The following is a 23,694-nucleotide window of genomic DNA, read 5'->3' as shown; positions in this document are numbered from 1 at the left end:
GCATCCCCTCATATTCTTATCATTTTGTGGTGAAAATGTTTGAAACTTACTCCCTTAGCAATTTTGAGATATACAATATATTATTAACTAGTCATCCTGCTGTGCAATAGATCTCAAAAACCTATTCCTTCTGTCTAACTGAAACTTGTACCCTTTGACCAACATCATTCCATTCTGCCCCCTCATCGACACACTCCAGCCTCTAGTAACCATCATTCTACTCTCTACTGCCATGAGTTAAACTTTTTTGGATTCCACATATAAGTGAGATCATCCATATTTGTCTTTCTATGCCTGGCTTATTTCACTTAACATAATATCTTATCATCCTACAGTGCTGGAGTTGAAGCACTCTAAATATAAATATAGCATGTCTCCTTATAGTAGCAATTTTACTCTTTATAGTAGCAATTTTACTCAATTTTTGGCAATTTTTAGAATTATCATGTATTTTTAAATGCTCAGTTTTTTTATAGAGGAGGTACAAAATTAGCTTGGGTTTTAAAGATAAATACATTTATATCATTTGTTCACATTCCTCTGACCTGAAAAGTTTGAGAACTTTTTGCAGTGGGCACTCAACACAAGTTTGAGTTGAATTTAATTTAATTCCAGGAGATGCTTATGGTTAATTTCTTTCCCTAAAGAGAACAACACAGAACTTTATTTGTTCATATTAGTAGCAAGGAGACCTATTCGTTTTTTAAAATTAATGAGTAGAAAAAGGTACACTGGAAAAATCAATGACATTTTACCTAAATTGTAATTTTTCTCTTAACAAAAGCTCACTAAACATGTAGACTGAAAAATCTTTCAGAGCATTACCCTTTGGAAAAGACCAGGTGCTTCTTTGTATTTAAAATAATGTTTATAAGGATACATCATACACACAAAACAGCATTGCAGTGTATGCAGTTTACTCTTCAAAGTCTATATAGCATCTGATAAGTAAAAATTTAAATGAATAAATATTTATCAAGTGAAATATCCTTGAGACTTTATGAAGACACTGCCAAGAAGTAGAAGGTAGGACTAATATTGGATTTTAATTAAAAGTTTATTTATTTATTTATTTTGTTTGTTTGTTTTTAGACACAGTCTCTGTCACCCATGCCAGAGTGCAGTGGCATGATCATAACTCACTACAGCCTTGAACTTGTGGGCTCAAGCAGTCTGCCTGCCTCAGCCTCCCAAGTAGCTAGGACTACAGGCTCATGCCACCACATCTGGCTAATTTTTTTGTAGAGCTGGGGTCTCACTATGTGGCCCAGGCTATTCATGAACTCCTGACCTCAAGCTATTCTCCCACCTTGGCCTCCCAAAGTGCTGGGAATACAGGCATAAGCCACCGCACCTGGCTTAATGTTGAATTTTTAGTTAGGTATATTAGCTTAAGTACAGCCAGAAATGAAACCAGCTATGACATTATTGTAACCCTTACTTTATACTATATTGCTTTAAAATCTAATTGCCTAAATTACAAACATAGTTGTAAAAGCAATACATGCACAGTGTAGAAACGTTGAGAACCTGTACCCTCTCTCCTGCTCATAGCCGGTGGAAGGGTAAATGAGAAGCCAAATGGCCCCTCTGGAGCTCCTGGAAGACAGCAGAGGGTACAAGGGTGGCAGAATCATGAGTGAGTGCTCCACCCTGAGTGACTGACACCAGCTAGGCTGTGCGTGGGACTCACCATAGCCAAAAGGGCAAAGTGCTGCCTAGATTTTGAGTTTTACATGCAGCCCTTTTATCTTACAAATACAGTTTCAGAATTTTATTTCCCCAATTTGCTTTGTAAAAGCAATGGCTTTCCAATCAATTCCATTTGATTTCAGCAATATATTTCTTTAATAGCATATTATTTAGTCAATGATCCCCTCCTAAATTGGAATCAAATGTTCTCATCTCCTTTTTATATATTATTCACCATCTAAATTATTCTTTGCATTATCATTTATTTAATCATGCATTAATTACAGACTTTTTGCCTACCTATAAAAGTCTTGATCAAAATCCTTCAGTAACTCTTAAAGTTCAAGCATCCTAACCCAACAGACAAACCCCTTCGTGATCTATCCAGCCTCTTCCTTTCTCTGTAGATTCATCTACAGTCGTCCCCACACTGGGCTCCTATCAAAGAGTTGCAGTTCCCCATCCATTCTAGTCTCTGGGCTTTATAAATGCTGTTCCCTCAGTGGACATCCTTCCCCTACACCAGACTAGCTAGCTGTCAAACTCCTAGTGTTGTTGAAGATTCTGTGCAAGTGTACCCCTTCCCTGTCTTTCTTGATGTGTCCTAATAGAGTTAAGCCCTGCTTTTCCATGCTGCCATAGCATCTTGTTCACACTTCTATTATAGTATTTATGTTAAAATATTAAGTTAAAGGCCTTACTACAAGATCAGGGGTCCATATACTTTCAGGGTGTCCATGAATATTCTGAAAAAATTTCATGTAGGCTCATTTTCTTCTGGGGAAGGCGTTCCAGAGCTCGCATCATTCTCTCAAAGGAGTCCATAATTACTCTCTTAAAATAAATTAAGAGCCACTGCACTAGATTATGAGTCCCTAAGAAACAAAGAGTGAGCTCTATTCTTTGAGTTTTGATGTAGAGCTAATTAAGTTAGCTGAATGAGCGTTTCAGTTATTGTTTAGAGGTAGATGTTTATTCTAGTAAAGATATATAGTAAATTCAACCTCCTCTATTCATTGATTCTTTTTTTAAGTAGACAGGAAGTGTGATACAGTGAAAAATACAATGGAAAAAAGGAAAGACATGGAAGGATTTATGCTAAACTACTAACAGTGGTTATGCTTAGAAAGAAGGATGGGGTTGGGATAGGATGGGCTTTTAAACTTACAGTCTTCTTTCTTGATCAAGTTTGTTTATTTTACAATGAGCACTTTTTAGTTTTGAAATTTAAAAATAATATTTTAAACTATGGGACTTTTTTCTCAAGTGTGTCAGACATCTAGCTTCAAATCCCAGCTCTGCTACTTATTTAGTTTTGTGACCCGGGAAAATTACTTAATCTTCACAACCCCATGTTTCCTCAACTATAAAGTGGGCATAATAGTCTCCTACCTCACAAGGTTATTAAGTTACAAAACCCAGCATAAAGTAGTGACTCAGAATATATTAGTTCAACATAAAGTATAGGTTGTCTTCCTTAAGGCTTTTTTTGCAATCCTCAAAGACATCCAAAATAAAACTGAATTAAGGCCAGGTGGGAGCGGTGGCTAACACCTGTAATCCTAGCACTCTGGGAGGCCAACATGGGAGGATTGCTTGAAGTCAGGAGTTCAAGACCAGTCTGAGCTAGACTGAGATCCTGTGTCTACAAAAGATAGAAAGATTAGCCAGGCATAGTGGCTCATGCCTATAATCCCAGCTACTTAGCAGGCTAAGGAAGGAGGATAGCCCGAACCCAAGAGTTTGAGGTTGCAGTGAGCTGTAATCATGCCACTCTACCCGGGGCGACAAGGTGAGACTCTGTTTCAAAAAAAAGAAAGCAAACTAATTAAAACATAGTTCCAGCCGGGTGTGGTGGCTCACGCCTGTAATCCTAGCACTCTGGGAGGCCGAGGCGGGTGGATTGTTTGAACTCAGGAGTTAGAGACCAGCCTGAGCAAAAGTGAGACCCCATCTCTACTGAAAATAGAAAGAAATTATATGGACAGCTAAAATATATATATAGAAAAATTAGCCAGGCATGGTGATGCATGCCTGTAGTCCCAGCTACCCGGGAGGCTGAGGCAGAAGGATTGCTTGAGCCCAGGAGTTGAAGGTTGCTGTGAGCTAGGCTGACACCATGGCACTCTAGCCCGGGCAACAGAGTAAGACTCTGTCTCAAAAAAAATAAAACATAGTTCATTCTTTTCTCAATAGTGAGTAATTTATTCATATATGCAGTAAATCTGATATAACGCAGCTGGTTTATAAGGTGGCTATTAGCCCTCCCTGCTAACTAATAAAGTAATCCCATAATTTATTGGTTGGTTTTTAGACAAACAAGGGTTACAAAATTCCAAAAAGAAATTTATAATACTTCTGCTTCAAGAATGATCACTGAATTAAACTAAGTTCTCAGTTTATCTGTGTTATTACTAGAAACAAGTTCTTTGCAATTTTCACTTACCTCGTGTCCTGTCTCCACCAGGAGACATCACATCATGTTTTTTGAAGTCTTCTTCCTGATTTCTTTAGAGGTTCTGTAAAAAACAAAATGTCATTGATAATAACAGTTACCTTGTATTTCATGCCATCCTTTTTGCCTATAATTTTTTAAGTAAAAGTTCTTATTATATGTGCAATCTACTGTTGTTTAAAATTTCTAATAATTCAGACCCTAAAATATTGAAAGCCACAAATCTAGAGTTTTTCTTAAGTATCCCACATTAATGAAATCCCCCACATCAAGTGACAAGTGAAATCGGGTTGTAATAGGTTTTTCTGTAGGGGCTAATTGAGGTGATCTACAATCAAAACTAAGTGCAAATCCATTTAGGAAACATGCTATGATTTACATGGCTTTTGTAGGCAGTACAGCAGGTTCCAAGCCAGCTGCATGGACTTTGGTTTCCTGATCTGTATAATTGGCAAAGTAATAATAATATTCACCTCACAGTGTAGATTTGAGGATTAAGGGACATGAGGTTGGAGCCGGGATGACTGGGATGTGGGGGGGAGGGGCAAAGACTTACTTAGTCACCTTAGTGACTCATTTTGTCAAAAATGTTTTTTCCTAGGTGAATCTATGTTTATTCCCAGCTTGGCTTGCTCTTTATTTTCCCCCTTTACTGAAAATTTTTCTTCAAAGAGTACTTTAGTGCATAATGCTATACTTTGTCCTAAAGGAATATAAGAGACACTATAAGGTCTGACACTGGCTCTGTCAGACACTGCTAGTTGCCACCCAGTATCCATCCTCCCCTTTTCCTTTAGTAACCCAGTTAAAAGACTACATTCCCCCTTCTCCTGCACAGCGAGGTGTGACCATGAGACTAGATTTCTGCCCATGCTACAGAAGTAGAAATAGTGTGAGTGACCTTTGGGAAGTCTCCTAAAAGGAGGGAACACACTTTTTTCACCCATTTCTCCTTCCTGCTGGCTGGACGTGAATGAGACATGTGGAGCCCAAGAGGTGATACACTGAGGATGGCAGAAGAGCAAGACAAAAGGAACCTGGGTCCCCACACCAAGGAACTGATCTAACAGCTCTGGACTGCCTACCTCTGAGATTTTTTTTTTTTTTTTAACGTAAGAGAGAAATATACTTCTAGCTTCTTTAAGCCACTATTATTTTGGTTTTTCCATTACATACAGATGAACCCAATCCTTACTAATATGCTGGTCCTCTAAGAAGTTATCCAGAAGCAAGAATGATTTTTAATTCTGGGAAGTTTTCTCACATTTCCTTGGAGCATATGTGTGCTTTCTGCTGATTAATGACAAATTCTCCGCCTTGAGAAACCTCGAGTGTGTCACTCCAGCTCTTGTTTTTACCCTTTCTCCCTTGCATCATCCACATTTTTGATACTACTCACTCATTGGAGCTCTGTAGATAGAAACTTGGAAAATGGGCCCATTCTATTGTGGAGTAAAGAAGGAAAGCTTGGCTAAAATTAAGTTTTTAGGTTTTTTTATGGATCATAGGAAAAACAGAGTGCGTTTGAATTGAACGAGTATTTATCAAGCATATACCATGTAAAAGACATTGTTCCGGGTGCTCAGGGAAACTCAAAGATGAGATTGTTCATGCTTACAGTCTAGTAGGAAAGATGAGACACAAAAATAACCCAACACATGATGGGTTGTGACAAATGAAATGAGAAAAGCCTAAAGTGCCTAAAACTTTCAGAGGAGAAAAGATGAGTTCCAGTTGTGAGATTAGAGGAAGTTTCATGAAAAAGACAGGGTATGAACTGGGCTTTGCACGATATGTAGAAATGGTCAAAAGAAGATCACTAAAGGAACAAAATAAGGCACAAGTGGATTTAGGGATCCTAGCAGCATGGAGGCCAGAGTAGAAGGTAAGCTAGACAGGTAGAATGGGGTCAAATAGAGGGCCATAATATCTTCTTTGGAGCCTGCTCTGCAGTGGAGAGAATAAGGAGTCACTGAAAGTTTTTAAGCAACTAACAAAATCATGTCTCATGTAGGAAGACAACTTTATGGCACTAGAGGAAAGATCAGCTGCAAAAAGGCCAGTAAGTAGGTACCTTTAATAACCCAAGTGAAATATAATGATGTCCTGAATTAGGGAAATGACTATTAGAAAGGAAAGGAGGGCACAGATAGGAGTGACATTTCAAAGGTTACTGCATGAGCTAAATTTATGCTTTGCTCAAGAAAAAGAGTTGGATTGTAACTCTCCGATTCAGAAGCAGAAAATACATCAATAAAAGAATTTTTAAAATTGCTCTAAGCTTATTTGAACTGGGAAACTAAACGGAGGCTGAATATGGTGTAATAATGAACTTATTGATTCTACAATTCTAGCAGAGCTTTAACTTTTATTTTCTCCATATGGTAATTGGGGGTACACTGACTAATTCTGCTAGAAGATGGAGAAAGAGTATTGAAAAGTACCTCAGTACTTTTCAGGAAAGAAGTATAACCATCCCTTCTTTCCTACTGTTCCTTGCTTTGCCCAGGTGTTATGGTAAATAGCAAGTGTCAGGGTCCCTTAAACAGTAAGGTTTTTCCACTTCTCCCCAATTACGCCTTTACTTACATTTATGCACCATCTCTACCCACCCCACCCACACACTCCATAAGAAATCCAGTGAAAATTTAAGAAGAGGAGGCTTTTTAGAGAACATAAGAACTTTCCAGGCCAAGTGTAGTGGCTCACACCTGTAATCCCAGCACTTTGGGAAACCAAGGTGAGAGGATCACTGGAGCCTAGGAGTTCAAGAACAGCCTGAGCAACATGGCAAGACCCTCTCTCTACAAAACAGGAAAATTAGCCAAGCATGGTGGTGTATGCCTGCAGTCTCAGCTACTTGAGAGGCTGAGACAGGAGGATTGCTTCAATCCAGGAGTTTGAGGTTTCAGTGAGCTATGATGACACCACTGCACTCTACCCAGGACAACGGAGTAAGACCCTTGTCTCAAAAACAAACAAACAAAAAAAATATCCAATATTTGCCTCTCTGTGGCTCACTAAAACCATGTGGTATAGCCTGAGGAAAAATGGGAAGGGCTGGCATAGCCCCATATAAGGGCATCGTATCCTCAAATAGCTTTGAAATAAGTAGGTCCCAAAGATAAATCCAAAGCAGCTACTCCTTCATTCTCAGAGAATAAATTCTAGAGATTTTCTCAAATGGATGAATTTGAGCATCTGATCTGCTGCCATTGTCTCTTTATTTTTCTAATTATTTTAGGAAGACTTAAACCATTGTTAATATCTACTACCTTCTCTTTATCAGTAAGGGCAGAAACAGACAACAAAATAATCATGAACCTACCAACCAGAGGAGTGTTCTCTCCGTAATATTAGCAATTTATGATTTGTTTAGTTTATCTTATTTGGGGCACTGAAAGTGCTTTATAAGTTCAATAATGAGGATTTTTTTTTTTCTGTGACTCCCAAGGTGATTCTTGGCACTCTGAAAGGCGCAAGTCCTTGGGGATCAGCAGCAGTAATGTGATGGATATCAGTTAAGCTGTGTTTCACTCTCATGCAAATTGTGTGTGGAGAAGGAGAATCAGCATCTTCCACACTGTCCCTAAGAAAAGATTAGCAAGAATTATTAACTTAAAGATTCTTACATTTTATAAAAATTCAGAAACTAAGAGAAATTGTGAACAACTCATGCTCCAGTCAAAATCAAACTCAAAATCAAAAATTCTTAACCTGGGGTCCTTGCACTGGGCTTCAGACCACCTGTAAATCTGAAATTGTATGCAAAATATTATGTGATTTTACATATTTTTGCAGAAAGGGCGGACTGGTTTCTAAAGATTTTGAAAGCTATCCTTGGCCCCCCAAAACGTTAAGAACTGCTGTCATTAAAGAAAAAGAAAGTAAGGAAAGAGGGAGAGAAGGAGAAAGGAAAGAAGGTAGGGAAGGCAGGAGGGAGGAAAGTAGGTTGATCTTTGTGCACATATTGCTTAGCATTTGCTAGTGGCCTGCTGTAAGTGTGTAAGTACACTCATACACAGAGAAGAGGGAAGGAAGGAGGGGGAATAAAGAGAATTCAGGAATTTCACCAATTCTGTCTCAAATCAAACCAACCAAATGTATGTGAAATTTGTACTTGGCTCTGATCTGTCAACTTTTAGCTTCAAAACGCATCATTTATATTTGTATTAAAAGTTAACCATAGTATGATTATTTTGCTTAGATTGCATTTTCAGAGCATATGGTATTAACAAAAATGTAGATGTTCATTAAATTTGTGGAAACTGTTTAGAATAAATATATGTCAAAAAGTTTCTTCTCTAGTATAAACTTCTGATCATTTATGTTGAATCCTTCAAAAGTAGACCCCAATAAAATAGCTCTATCATTTGCAGCAATATGATTTTGCATTGAAAGGAGCTATTAAAAAAGATAAAAGGGTGACACAAAGATAGATTTCTATATATTCAGAATACTACTGTTTAAGCATATAAAAAATCATATAATTCCAATACTAATTATAATGGAATCCTATTCTCACTTGAGAAAGCTTCTAAGCGAAACTCAGTTCTTCTTATCATACCCCCAAAACCCCTTCAAGTATTGAGAATTAGGTTTCACTAATAAATGCCCCTGTGTAATTAATCAGCACACATTTTCAATTAGCACGCATGTTTTTCTGTGCATAGAGTGAACTCTAATAGAATCCTCTATCCTTTTTCTGTGTTACAAAGGCATAAACCAATCTCCCTCCATCTCTAATCCTTTTCATTCTTTAATTATTCTTAAATCCAAAGAGGCATATACATGTTAGATTTATGCTCCCTGTCATTCTTTCTTTAAGATTGCTCTCAAAATTTAAGTCAGCTTCAACTAAGTCACCAAACAGTTCATTAGCTGACAAATTGCAAAAATAGTTAAGACATAATATAAAAATTAAGCAAGGAAATAAATGAATAATTTACAAATTGTTACAACTCTTGAATAAAACTTCTTTCTTTGACTGGCTACCTTAAATAAATGTTAGCATGTTTTGAATTTAAATTAGTAAACCCAATGGTAAGGATTGATGAGTTTTCTTCTCTTATAAAATTATTTCCCCCTTCAATGCCTCTTAAAGTACATAAAAGCACACACTTACCCCATGATGCTTGCCGTGGTTATATCATCCTCAGATCAAGGCTTATCTGGATTCTGAATTAACTTAAAGGTTATAAAAAGAAGCAGTAGAGAGGTTTGACTTCCCCTGAAACGAGACTGTCGTATGCTAACCAGGCTTTTAAATGAGGAAAACTAGTGTCTCATCTAATTATATAAGCACCAGGTCAAATTCTAGCATCAACTAATGGAACGACTGAACTGCATTTAGTTTCAAGAAGTAAAAGGCAGAAAACCATTTAAGAGGAATATCTTTGGTATCTTAGAAAACTGAAAAACTGTACATTGAAAAGTTATTAATATAACAATGAAAAGTTAAAGATTTTAAGATTAAATATTTATCTTGCTACATTAAATAACTTGAAGGAAAATATTGAGGAAAATTTAGTTTGCAACAAAGCAGATACTTTTCTATAAAGTATTTTCCAGAAGTTTTGTATGCACATTATATGTCCTGGTCTCTGAAAATATCCTCTTACCTTATCTTAACTTGTCCACTATTTGTTTCTTTAAAAATTCCAGCACAAAAATAATAATATTTAATTCTAAAACCATACCAGGAACAAATCTGAAAATGTCCAATTTTTAAAATATGTCTTTGAACCTTTACAATTAGGGCCTTTTGAAATTAAATACAAAGCCAATGTTAAGCAAAACTAACAAAAATACATTTTAAAAGACATTTAAACCCAAATTTATCCTAGTATAGCAAAAAATAAAAATATACATTTTTTATAAATGATATATTAAGCAACACAAATATTCACAAGATTTTGAATAAATATGATAAAATTATCTATTGAATATACTATTTTTTGTCAGTTTTAGAATAACAGTTTCAGCAAAAACACTCGGTTCTTTATTGTAATTTTTAAAATGTAGCTGACATAAATGTTTTGATCATTTTTAAATTATTTTATATAGAAGGTAAAGAATCTTTCTGCACATAGAATATATGACAACACACAGATGTACTTTTTAAGAAATTGAGATATAAGTCACATACCATACATAAAATTTGCCCCTTTAAAGTGAACAATTCAGTGGTTTTTAGAATATTCACAAGATTGTGCAACCATCATTATCTAATTCTATTAATAGCATGTTTCCATCACCCCAAAACAAAACCCCATGCCTCCTAATTCCTTCCTCCCCTGGCTACCAATAATCTATTTTCTGTCTCTAAGGATTTGCCTACTCTGGGCATTTCACATAAATGGAATCGCACAATATGTAGCCTTTTGTGACTGGTCCCTTTCACTTAGGACAATGTTTTCTAAATTCATCCTTGTTGTAGTATCAGTACTTTATTTCTTCTTATGGCTGAATAATATTTCACTGTGTGGACATGCTACATTTTGTTTATCCATTCATCATTTGATGGATATTTGGGTTTTTTCCAGTTTAAGGCTATTATGAATGTCTTAGTCCATTTGCAATGCTGTAACAAAATACCTTACACTGAGTAATTTATAAACAACGGAAATTATTGCTCACAGTTCTGGAGGCTGACAAATCCAAGATCAAGATGCCAGCAGATTTGGTGTCTGGTGAGGGCTTGTTCTCTTCTTCAAAGACAGCACCTTCTTGCTGCAATCTCACATGGCAGAAGCAGCAAGCAAGCTCCCTAACACTCTTCTGCAAGGGCACTAATCCCATTCATGAGGGGTCTGCCCTCATGACTTAATCATCTCCCAAAGGCCCTACTTCTTAATACCACCACAATAAGGGTTAGGTTTCAACATGAATTTTGGAGAGATACAACATTCGGACCATAGCAGTGAATAATGTTGCTATGAACATTTGTGTGTAAGTCAATTTCTCTTAGGTACATACCTAGGAATTGCTGAGTCATATGGTAACTCTATGTCTAATTTCTTGAAGAACTGTTTTCCACAGCACCTGCACCATTTTACAGTCCCATTAGAAATGTTTGAGGATTCCAATTTCTCCACACCCATGCCAATCTTTCTTACTGTTGGTTTTTTTTTTTAATATAGCCATCCTTGTGGCTGTGAAGTGGTATCTCATTGCAGATTTGACTTGCATTTCCCTACAGAGTCATGATGATATGATGAGCATCTTTTTTGTTTATTTATTGGCCATTTGTACATCTTCTTTGGAGAAATGACTATTCAAATTCTTTGCCCATTTTAAAATGGGATGTTTTCTTTATTGTTGAGTTAGTTATAAAAGTTCTTTATATATTCTGGAAACTAGACCTTTATTAGTGTTATGATTTTTATTGTTATGGTTTCTTTTTTTTTTTCTTTTCTTTTTTTAAAATCAATTTTCCCTTTTTTTCCCCCCCTTCCTTTAAACACTACATCTGGAATCAACTTCCCTTTAAAGTCATGCTATGGTTTCTTTCTAATTTGGTCTTGAGGTCTGTCAAGAACAGCAGTAAGCCAAGATAGCTACTCTCAAGTAGAGCCCCACCTGGGGTAAAGTCAGGTTTGGGTGTGTCCATTAGGTGAGACACACAACAAAACAACAAGTGGTGAGGATATCGAGAAATTGGAACCCTGGCTGTTTTGTCCCACATCACTCTCTGGTAGAATTGCTCCAAAAACAGTGGTGGCAGCAGGGGAGGTCATACAAGGGAGTGCCCCAAACTGTCCCCAAGATGGGGTCAGTTGGGATTCCAAAGAAAGAAGCACTAATGCCAGGATTATCAATCCAAAGCATTTATTCGGAGAATTTACAGAGTACTGCAGCAATGTTTGTGATGGACAGCTAGAGAAAGGGAAGTGTTCTACCCAGGTATGTCTACAGCAAGGGAGGTCAAGGCATGGAGTTTATATGAGGCTTTAAGGAATTTGGCTCAGGGCTGGGGATCGTTTCTTTTAGTGTTTTGGGCAACAACCTAGCTATTTTTTTTTTTTGAGATAGGGTCTTGCTCTTGTCTGGCTAGAGTGCAGCGGTGTCATCATAGCTCATTGTAGCCTCAAACTCCTGGGCTCAAGTGATCCCAGGAGTTTGATCAAGTGCCTCAGCCTCCCACATAACTATGACCACCAGGCATGCGCTACCACATCCAGCTCGTTTTTCTATTTTTTGTACAGACAGGGGTCTTGTTCTTGCTCAGGTTGGTCTCAAACTCTTGGCCTCAAGCTATCCTCCCGCCTCGGCCTCCCAAAGTGCTAGGATTACAGGAGTGAGCCACCACATCCAGCTATCAACCTAAATACCTTTACCAGTGACTAGGAATGTTCAAGACCCCAGTTTGAGTTCCTGCCTGCTGGGAGAAACCTGCAGCTGGCTAAGTCCCAGAGTGGTCAAGGCACTGTGTGATTTTTGGTCAGGAAACAGAAAGAAAACTGGGATGGGGAGCATTGGGGGGCCCTACATTTGCCAACTGTTAGTAGGAATGCAAAATAATACAGCCACTGTGGTAAATATTATGAAGCTTCCTTAAAAGATTAAAAATAGAACTACCACACGCTTCAGCAATCCTACTTCTGAGTATTTATCCAAAAGAACTGAAATCACGATCTCAAAGAGATATTAGCACCCCTATATTCATTGCAGCATCATTTACAATAGCGAAGTTATAGAAACAACCTAAATGTCCAGCAATGATGAATAAGGAAAATATGGCAGATACATACAATGTAATACTATTCAGCCTTTAAAAAGAAGGAAATTCTGCAATATGTGACATGGATAATAAGCTAGTGAAATAAGCTAGTCACAAACCAAAATCGCATAATTCCACTTGCATGAAGTACCTAAAATAGTCAAATTCATAGAATCAAAGACAGGAATAGTAGTTACCAGGGGCTGGGGTGAGGGGGAAATGAGGAGTTACTAATCAATGGGCATAAAGTTTCAGTCAAGCAAGATGAATAAGCTCTAGAGAGTTGCTGTACAACATTATACCTATAATTAACAATGATGCATTGCACACTTAAAATTTTGTTAAAAGGGTAGATCTCATACTAAGTGTTCTTACCACAATAATTTAAAAAAAGTTCAAAAAAAAAAAGTTCAGTAGGGACAAATATTTGCATACTTGCAAAGAGCAAGACGGAAAATTTTTTTCTTCTAAAATAATCACATAAGCATAAACTAGCAAAAACAAAAAGATGACAAAACTCAGGCACACGATTGGAAACTGACATTACCAAGATCTGGACAGTTCTGCTGTAGCTACTAAAATGAGCAAACTCTGAACTGAATTACGTTATTTAAAATTAATTATAAGATAATGAAAATAAAGTTCAAAAATAGATAAGTAGGTGATGGTTTTATTGGAAAACTTACAATACAGAGGTAGTGTAGGAAGTAATTTCAAATAACAGATTTAGTGGCTTTCCTTATGACTAAAAGCTTCATGTACTTTAATGCAGAATATCTACATGTGGAGCTTTAATCTTAGGCCTGGAGCAGCTGTGAAATGAAAGTTACCACTCCATTCCAGTCCTTGGATATCAGTATATTCCCCTTCTCCTTCTACCCTGCAATAGTAAAAAAATAAGTTTGTTCATTAACCATGACCAAGAATTTACAGTCCAGATATAACCTTGTCTAGCATATCATATACTATTTCTGAAGCATTATATCTTTCCATTTTCAAGCTTTGATTTAAAACCCAGCATCTTGCTTTCATAACCTACAACAAGAAGACTATTCAAAACAAACATTGTCATTTACAAATTTTGGTGTCCAAGACATTACAATCACATAAGCTAAGTTCACGTAAAACTAAAACAATCAATTAAAAAATGAAAAGTTTAGATTGCTTATCTGGCTTAATTAGTTCATTCAACTATTCAACAAATATTTCTTGATCATCAACTATGTCTGAGGTTCTGTGCTCTTTGCTGGTGTTTTCTTAGACTCTTGAGTGTGGTAAAAATGCAATTCACATAAACAAACAGAACTTTATCCCATAGGTTAGATTTTTCTCCCTTTATTAACACCAATGGAAAAAGTTTATGTGTTATTGTCACAGACTTGGAATCAAAATAGGTGAACAGGGCCAGCTGGCCTCAGTGGCTAACACCTGTAATGCCAGCACTTTGGGAGGCTGAGGTGGGAGGATGGCCTGAGGCCAGGAGTTTGAGGCTAGCTTGGGCAACACAGCAAGATCCTGTTTCCAAAAAAAAAAAAAAAAAAGTGTTTTTTTTTAATTAACCAGGAGTGATGATGTGTGCCTGTAGTCCCAGCTACTCAGGAGGCTGAGGCAGGAGGATCACTTGAGCCCAGAAATTCAAGGCTTCAGTTAACTATGATCGGGCTACTGCACTCCAGCCTGAGTGACAGAGTGAGATTGTGTCTGTAAATAAATAAATAAATAAAGGTGAACACTTTTCTGTCTTCTTAAAAATGTATTCACATCGACTACTTCATATACATTGCATTTTCAATTCTGGAAATAATCAAGGGTTATTTATAAATGTACTTGAACTTCTGGATGGTATGTCATGGTATTCACTGTAAAGATTAAGCTTGTAAAGCTGTACTCATGTTTTGTTTCACTTTTATTTTTCCTACAAGCATATTCCCAGAAAGGACAACAGTACATACATTTCTACAAATTGAAAATGAACTAATTTTGCTTACGTTTAAAATTAGCCTAGTAAAAATGCACATACATGTCAAGTCAAGATGAAATAAACAATTATGATATTACCCCCAAGGCTGCTTTTTAAAAAGTATATCAAGATACTTCAAATGAAAGTAGTTTTTGACCTAAATTTTCTCAGTGATTGCAAAAAGCTTTCCATTTCCAAGCTGACTGCAAATAGAGTTATAGGAATAGAGAGGTAAAGAGGATAAATGAAAAGTCTAATGAATTATCACAAAGAATGATGTTCCTTTTTGGAGGCTTATGATAGTCTTAGCCTCTCTTTTAACACTTTTTCTCCCAAAAAAATAACCCAACAATTTTTAGAAACTAAATATATTACAAAAGAATATTTAACATTAACTATAGTATTTAAGCAAACATACCAGAAAACAATCTTTTAGAACTACAGTGATTTTTTTTTATTTCAAGCTTACCTATTTTCATTGAAATTTCCAGTGTACTTTGCCCCAGTTGGGAATGTGTAAGTCCCTAATCCATGAAACATATTATCCTTAAACTGTCCTTCATATACTGCTCCTGAAAAATGTTCAAGTCTTCCAAAACCATTCATCTGTTTGCAGTAAAGGAAATGATCTCAGAAACTAATTTTCAGTTTCCCCAGAACCTTTGAAAAATGTACACATATATGTCTATCATCCACTCAGTTATTATTTAATCAACTTTGTATCACCCTTTATTTCTATAGTAACAGGACAACATTTTTATTATTGTCCTTCATCTGTATCAATCTGTGAAGCCCACCAAATCAAATGTTCCTGATCTGAGGCATTTGAACATCTGAGGGTCCATGATGATAACAACAGGGGTCCTCAAGATAACTTGTCTTAAAGGGCTTGTTTAGTCAGCTTAGGAAACAGTACAAACTCATGTTAAGAATTCAAGTTGGATTCAAGCAGATCTGGGTACACATTCTTGTTTCATCACCTACCAGCTGGGCAAGAAATCTGAGCCTGATGTCCCTTACTTGTAAAATAGGAGTATTAATGGTAGGTACTTCACAGGTTATTATGAGGATTGAATGAGAAAATTATGTAATAGGTATAGCTTTACTCAATCAATGGGAGATGAGAAAGATGATAATGATGATTAGTTCTCTGCAATGACTTTAATATTACTCATATGTTAATATGTTAAATATGATCATTTATTATTTTTAGTACACAGTCTACTCACTATATGTGTTTTTGATTAATGGTGAAATGCCCAGAATCATTTACCCATAGGGTTATTTATTCACTGTCAATATTAAAAACAACAATAATACCTTGTCATCTCTCCAGCTTCCTGTGTAGACAATTCCATTAGGAGTGGTATGGATACCCATTCCATTTCTCTCATAGATTCCAGAAGATGTTCTTGTACAGTCACCATCTAAATAAGGGAGAAATACTGAAGACTGTAAGTGGGAACTCTGTTTTACTACATAATACAGTATTTCTGTCTGGGGCTAATCACAACCGCACCCCTATGGTCCTCTTTGGTTCCCTAGCACTGAAACCAGTGAGACCAGAAACGAGGAGATCCATGGACCTGGACCATCTTGTAACCACTGAGACCCACGGGCTAGGAAGGTTGACAGACCCAACAGGTTTCCAAAGCATACTGTCCAGACACAACATTGGTGTTTTGATTTAAAAATCTGTTCATCTGTTAGGATTTCTATGTTATTTAAAGGAGTTAATATCCCACTAATAGTTTTATAGTCTCACTTTTTCATTCTTAAGCTATTTAGCTGTTAGTATAAAAAAGTATTTGAAATGTATGCTTACCATACTTGTCTCCATTTGGAAATATAAAGTTTACCTTATACACTTCTGAAGCTGTTTCAAAAGATTTAAGAAAAGTCATATAAGTTTAAATATTTTTATGTCATAAGACCTATAACCAATGTGCTTTAAACGCTATCCAAATAGACTCACTTCATGATCATAACCATGATCACAGCATATCATGATTACTTGGCATTTCCATTGTCTAGCGTACAGTCCTGGGGAAATAAATAATGTTGCCTAGATGATCTATTTTTATTTGTTTATAATAACAGCATTATTAATATATATTAAGGACAAAATTTATCCTTTAAAAGTATGCAATTCAATGTTTTTTAGTATATTCACAAAGTTGTGTACTATTAGTAATGTAATTTTGGAATATTTTAATCACCCCCAAAAGAAACACTATACCCATTAGCAGTTACCAGTCCCCTCAACTACCCCTCACTCCCCAACCTAAGGCCCTTGGCAACTACTAATCTACTTTCTGTCTCAAGGGATTTGCCTGTTCTGGACATTGCTTACAAATAAAACCATATAATATGTAGTCCTTTGTGACTGGCTTCTTTGACTTAACATAATGTTTTCAAGGTTCGCCTGTGTTGTATCATGTTTCAGTGCTTCATTCCTTTTTATAGCCAAATATGTTATATAAATATATTATACAGAAATAGTACATTTTGTTTATTCATTCATCAGCTGATGGACGTTTACGTTGTTTCCAGTTTGAGGCCATGATGAATAATGCTGCTATACACTGATGTACAGCCAGATGAGGTGGCTCATGCCTGTAATCCTACCACTTTGGGAGGCTGAGGCAGGAGGAATGCTTGAGGTCAGGAGCTCAAGACCAGACTGAGCAAGAGCAAGACCCCATCTTTACAAAAAATAGAAAAATTGGCCAGGCGTGGTGGAATGCACCTGTAGTCCCAGCTACTTGGGAGGCTGAGGCAGGAGGATCACTTGAACCCAGGAGTTTGTGGTTGCTGTAAGCTGATGATGATGCCACTGCACTCTAGCCAGGGTGACAGAGTGATATTCTGTCTCAAAAAAAAAAAAGTTTTAAAATAGAATCTGTAACTAAAATTCAGGTGATATCAATATGGAAGTGGTGTGAGAGCAATGTTGCCAGAATTCTGATCTTGTTTAGGGGTTAAATATAGACACTAACACTAAATCCGAAAAATATATATAAATTTAGGTATGTTTGTTCATTTTTTCTATAATTTCTAAGATTTGGTTGTGGATAAAGGGTGAAGCGTGGAAGTATAGAGAAACTTCCATCTATGCTCATGTATTAATTATATACATATCTGCAAGATTTCAAGTTCCAGGGGGGTAGGGACACAGAGTGCTTTCTAATTGTTTAATGGTATTAATACCAACTAGATTACCAAATTTACTTCTAGTTCCCCACAGGCACCATGCTGTACTCTCTCCCTGGAACACCCTTCTCTTCTTTGCCTGGTTAACTGTTATTCATCCTTAGGAATTGGCAAAATAGAGTGTAGTAGTTAAGGGTTCATGCTCTGTCATCAGACTACCTAAGTTTGAATCCAGACCCCACCATTTTCTTTGGCCTTGGACAAATTACTCAATTATCTATGCTTTAGTTTCTTCATCCTTAGATGAGGCAAATTAAGTAAATGAGCTAATATATGGAAAATACTTAGGGCAGTGTCTAAACTCTGTCAATATTAGCTATTGTTTTCTTGTAGCCTCAGCTCAGGTATTTGCTCTTCCACAAAGCCTTTCTTCTTAATTTTCTTCACCCCCAGACTCCTTTAGGGGCTCCCACAGCACTCTGCGCCTATTCCTAATATAGTACTTAGGGCTCCATTCTAATAAAATGATGCTTTTGTATCGGGATACCCTATCACACCCGGCTCTTGCAGGACAAGGACGGCGGATTAGTCAAATCTCTTTTCTTATCCTACTGTTCAACCCAGTGTTTAGTGCTGATAGGAACTGAATGACTAGTGAATGAAGGGTACTTGAGAAGCAATCGCTAAATGTCTATTAAGCAGGGCACTAAACGTAATCGTACAAGAAACAACTGTTTTCAATTGCCTTTAGAAAGTTCTACATTCAAAACTTCCGAACGTTAGAGCTAGAGAGAATCTGGCACCATAGCGGAAAATGAAGCCTAGAGAGGCTGGCACGTGCCTAAGGTGTCACAACAGCGAATTAACGACAGAATCAGAGCCAGAATCCAGGTCTCCTGAGTCCTAGACCAGGGGCTTTCTGCGACCCCACCCCACCTCCCAGTGTAAGCGGTAAAGAAATATGTCACACCCGTACGGGAGTTACTAGGAGCCAAGTTCTGACTCAACGCGAGATCTACTTAAAGATGCCCTTCCCCGCCGGCGTCGCTAGAAGGAGGGGGACTCACTTGACGGAGAGGTGTTAGTGAGATCTTCTTGACTCTGCGATTCCTCCTGGGCCGCCAGCTCTGCGGCCTGGAGAGAACCAGGCGCTAGTACAGCGCCGAGCGCGACTCGGTTGCTGGGGAGACCAGGCACCTCTCACCCGGAAGCGAACATGCGAGGGGCCGAGGCTGAGCCAATCAGAGGGCGCCGGGGCTGTGCCGCTGCAGCCGGGCCCCCGCGGAGCTTCTCCAAGTGAGATCCGTGAGGGTGGAGGAGCCCAGTCGGGACCTCTGACCCTTGGGCATCGCCTCCCGACATCCGCCCCGGGAACCGAGGCTGCGAGCCAGGTACGGCCTCCACTTCCGCAGACAAGTGATATGTGTCTGTGTTGCATGGTCTGCGCGTAGACCTGGTTGTCAGTGTGCGACCGTCTGCCACCCCCCTGCTCCGGGAGTGGTCCTGAGCTGAGGAGCATCACGGCCCAGTGTGTCCCAGCCTGTCTGCCTGGGACCGGTGAATCTGGACCAGCAGGATCCCAGGCCCTGGGTCCGGGTCAGGCAGAGCTCTGCAGCTGAGGTTGTCCAAGCTCAGGCTGGAGGCGGGGAAGCGGAATTCAGGCTCGAAGCTGGGTAAGGGGTTGGATTGAAGGGGCTCAGGCTCCGTTTCCTGTCTCTGTCTCCATCTTGAACTGAGCAGCTATTTGGGGAGAGGGTTGGGAACGATGTGTGTTAGTAGAAAGGTACGAGATCTGGATATCTGGATGGAGCTGTAGATATTCTGATCAAAGATTTACTTGGGAGAAGAGTGATGTATAGTAAGTTTTCAGTGCCTTCGGCATGAAACAAAGGATACTTTTAGGGCCATATTTAGGTCCCTAATATACGCGGAGAAGAAAGATAGTTGGAATCTTCCCAGGCTAGATGGACTAGAATCTAACCATATATGTTATACAACCTAATTCCTGGAAAATGTGTGGGGAGAATAATATTGGATACCACTCCGGCCAGCAAGTCTTCGTTTAAAATTTTGAGTGCGTACCTCAGACCAAGTTGCAAAGGTAACATTTTCTGGGTTGATGTGAGACAAGTTGTTTTTAAATCAGAGTACAGCATCTTCTTGATTTTTACCTGATGTTTCTCAGTACACAGAAATTTACCTGGACTAGGTGGTTTTTGAGATGACGTTCCTATCTGATTTGTATATCCTTCCCCTTTTTGAAAAAATTTTAGAAATAATGTGTAATTATTGATGCACAACCTTACAGAATTCAGTTTTTCCCATTGTTTTGGTCACCTGTTAATCTTTTAATGACCCCACAGTTTTGTGAGTACAGCTGACCCTTGAGCAACATGGGTCTGAACTGCTCCGGTCTACTTATAGATGGATTTTTTTCAACAAACTCGGATCAAAAATACTGTACAAAAATGCAGTATTTATGGGATGTGAAACCCACATACAGAGGGCAGACTTTTCCTATATGCTGATTCCCTGCGGACTTGAGTGTGCGTGGATTTTGGTATATGTGGGGAAGAGGGGTTCTGGAACTAATCCCCTGTGTATACCCAGGGACGACTGTATTTCATGGCTCATTCTCTCGATATGTTCAAGTGTCCTGTCCTATGTGATCTCAGAGAGACATTACCCGACCACTCAATCTAAAATAACAGCCTCAGGGTTTTGTTTTTCTTGATAGCACTTAATTGATAATATATATTTATTTGTTTATTGTTTGTCTTACCTGCTAGAAGGTAAGCTTCATGAGGCAGAAATTTTGTCTTTGCTGTTATATGCCCACGATCTAGTACATAATAAGTGCTCAATAAATATTTGTGAAATGAATAAATAGATGAATGAATCTCCATTCTCACATAAGTCATTTATTCAACCTTCAGCCATTCATTCCACAAATACATATTGCATTCCTACTATATGTGAGACACTATGTTAGAGGTACAGTAGTAATCAAAATATAGTCCTTGCCATCAAAGAGCTTTCTGGGAGTAGGAGTGGGGGAGACAAATATAAAATAAACACTCAATACATATGTTTAATCATGAAGGATTTTGAAGAAAGGAATACCAAGGGACCTAGTTTAATTTTGACATATTTGTGAATTTCCAAAATTTTTCCAGCTTTTGATTTCTAATTTCATTCTATTTTGGTTGGAAACCATCCTTTGTATTATTTCTTTCTGTCCTTTTTTTTTTTTTTTTTTTGAGATAGAGTCTCACTGTGTTGCCTGGTTAGAGTGAGTGCCATGGCATCAGCCTAGCTCACAGTAAACTCAAACTCCTGGGCTTAAGCGATCCTACTGCCTCAGCCTCCTGACTAGCTGGGACTACAGGCATGCGCCACCATGCCCGGCTAATTTTTTCTATATATATTTTTAGTTGTCCAGATAATTTCTTTCTGTTTTTAGTAGAGACGGGGTCTCGCTCTTACTCAGGCTGGTCTCGAACTCCTGACGTTGAGCAATCCACCCACCTTGGCCTCCCAGAGCGCTAGGATTACAGGCGTGAGCCACCGCGCCCAGCCTCTATCTTTTTTAATTTATTGAGGTTTGTTTTATAGCCTAGCATATGGTCTGTCCTGGAAAATGTTTCATGTGTACTTGAGAAGAATGTATATTTTGTTGTTGGGTGGAGTGTTCCATAGACTTCTATTAGGTCTAGTTGGTTTATAGTGTTGTTCAAGTCTTCTATTTCCTTGTTGATCCTCTGTCTAGTTGTTCTGCCATTACTGAAAATGGGGTATTGAAATCTCCTACTATTATTATTGAATTGTCTATTTCTCTCTTCATTTCTGTCAGTTGTTGCTTCATGTATTTTGGTGCTCTATTATTAGGTGCATATATGTTTATAATTGTTATATCTTCCTGATAGATTACCTGTGTTATCATTATGAAATATCCCTCTTTCTCTCTAGTAACATTTTTTGTTTTAAAGTATATATTGTCTGATGTTAACATAGCCACCCCACCTTTCTTGTGGTTGCTGTTTGCATGATTCTTATTTTCATTCTTTTATTTTCATTTATTATATCTTTGGGCCGGGGTGCAGTAGCTCACGCCTGTAATCCTAGCACTCTGGGAGGCCGAGGCGGGAGGATCACTCAAGGTCAGGAGTTCGAGACCAGCCTGAGCAAGAGCGAGACCCCATCTCTACTAAAAAATAGAAAGAAATGATCTGGACAGCTAAAAATATATAGAAAAAATTAGCTGGGCATGGTAGCGCATGCCTGTAGTCCCAGCTACTCGGGAGGCTGAGGCAGAAGGATTGCTTCAGCCCAGGAATTTGAGGTTGCTATGAGCTGGGCTGATGCCACGGCACTCTAGCCTGGGCAACAGAGTGAGACTCTGTCAAAAAAAAAAAAAAGAAAGAAAGAAAGAGAGAGAGAAAGAAAGGAAGAAAGAAAACATTTATAATATATTTGAATTTAAAGTGTCTCTCCTATAGAGAGCATATTGTTGGATCATGTTTTTTAATCCAGTGTGATAATCTTTGTCTTTTGATTGGATTACTTAAATCACTCACATTTAGTTTGATTATTGATATAGTAGGAATTACATCTATCATTCCATTTTATTTTTTGATGTTTAAATATCTCATGTCTATTTGTTCTTCTGTTCCTACCTTACTGATTTCTTTTGCATTTAGTCATTGAGTATCTTCTAATGTAGTATTTGTGTGATTGCTCTGGGGTTTATCATGTACATCTTAATTCATCAGAATCAGCTTTGGATTTATATGACCTTAATTCCAGTGATAGTGCTATGGTTTGACTGTGTCCCCCTTTTGGGGGACATGTATTAGAGACTTAATCCCCAATGCAACAATTTTGGGAGGTAGGGCCTAATAAGAGGTGATTGGGTCATGGAGGAAGAGTCTTCGTAAATGGATTAAAGTTGTTATCATGGGAGCAGGTTAGTTACCAAGAGAGTGGATTGTTATAAAGTGAGTCTGGCCCCTGGTGCTTCTCTCTGTATTGCTCTCACTTCCACCTTCCACCGTGGGATGATCCTTGCCAGATGCCAGCATGGCGCTCTTGGACTTCCCAGCCTCCAATACTGTGAACAAAATAAAATAATATTCTTTGTAAATTACTTAGTCTGTGGCACTCTGATATAGCCAAAAAAGAACTAAGACACATATATAGAAGCATTACTCCTATATAGCTCTATTCCTTTACTCCCTTTTTGTGCTATCATTGTTAATACATATTATATCTATTGATGTTAACACACCCCAAAATACACTGTTATAATTATTACTTTACCATCTGTAGTCATTTTCTTAGCCCAGTACTGTTATACTCCCAGCAATCTGCTTTGTGCTGTTATTGGCAAATATATTACACGTATATAGCATTCCATAGGTTATAAGCCCAAAAGTATACATGTTATTTTACACAATTGGTTTTTGTTTTCCCCTGGTTTAATCAAGAAGCTTTTATGACATTTAGTTTTAAACAGTATGTAAATACAGTAATCTCTGAAGGATTTGACAAAGAATTTTTTTTCTTTTTCCAGTCTTTTAAAGTAGACACAGATTTACTTAAAATAAAGCTGATTTTAAGAGCACACAAATGCTAGGTACAAATGATAGGATTAAATTTGGCAACCCAGGGTGACAAAGAGTACAAGACTTAAAGTAAGTACCCTTTAACAGA

The 23,694-nt window shown here is 37.8% G+C and overlaps 3 protein-coding genes and 1 long non-coding RNA gene across 5 annotated transcripts in view; 1 reads left to right on the top strand and 3 right to left on the bottom strand.

The window, feature by feature from the left end:
- Positions 1-7,653, bottom strand: part of ARHGEF33 (Rho guanine nucleotide exchange factor 33) — a 65,693-nt gene extending 58,040 nt beyond the window's left edge. Inside the window, exons 1-2 of the mRNA XM_045549447.1 lie at positions 7,476-7,653; positions 4,139-4,211 (exon numbers count right to left, since the gene is read on the bottom strand). The gene's annotated coding sequence lies outside the window, so the exon portion shown is untranslated. The remainder of the gene's footprint in view (positions 1-4,138; positions 4,212-7,475) is intronic.
- Positions 7,654-13,523: 5,870 nt separating this feature from the next.
- Positions 13,524-19,501, bottom strand: MORN2 (MORN repeat containing 2). The gene is made up of 6 exons (XM_045550616.1): positions 19,378-19,501; positions 19,050-19,181; positions 16,655-16,705; positions 16,150-16,256; positions 15,299-15,435; positions 13,524-13,749 (listed from the first exon to the last, which is right to left on the bottom strand). The coding sequence occupies exons 1-6, from the start codon at positions 19,499-19,501 to the stop codon at positions 13,647-13,649; spliced, it is 654 nt and encodes a 217-aa protein (XP_045406572.1). The 3' UTR covers positions 13,524-13,646.
- The window catches only part of DHX57 (DExH-box helicase 57), a 46,589-nt gene continuing 42,120 nt past the window's right edge, over positions 19,226-23,694 (top strand). Inside the window, exon 1 of one of the 2 annotated variants that reach the window (XM_045549441.1) lies at positions 19,226-19,373. The gene's annotated coding sequence lies outside the window, so the exon portion shown is untranslated. The other variant, XM_045549442.1, reaches the window with a different exon arrangement.
- Positions 22,669-23,694, bottom strand: part of LOC123636822 — a 29,724-nt gene continuing 28,698 nt past the window's right edge. The window contains exon 3 of the long non-coding RNA XR_006734665.1: positions 22,669-23,092. This is a non-coding gene — a long non-coding RNA (uncharacterized LOC123636822). The remainder of the gene's footprint in view (positions 23,093-23,694) is intronic.

This window comes from Lemur catta, chromosome 4, assembly GCF_020740605.2.
Source record: "Lemur catta isolate mLemCat1 chromosome 4, mLemCat1.pri, whole genome shotgun sequence".
In the NCBI taxonomy this organism is placed as follows: Eukaryota; Metazoa; Chordata; class Mammalia; order Primates; family Lemuridae; genus Lemur; species Lemur catta.
This window is presented reverse-complemented; position numbering and strand designations above follow the sequence as displayed.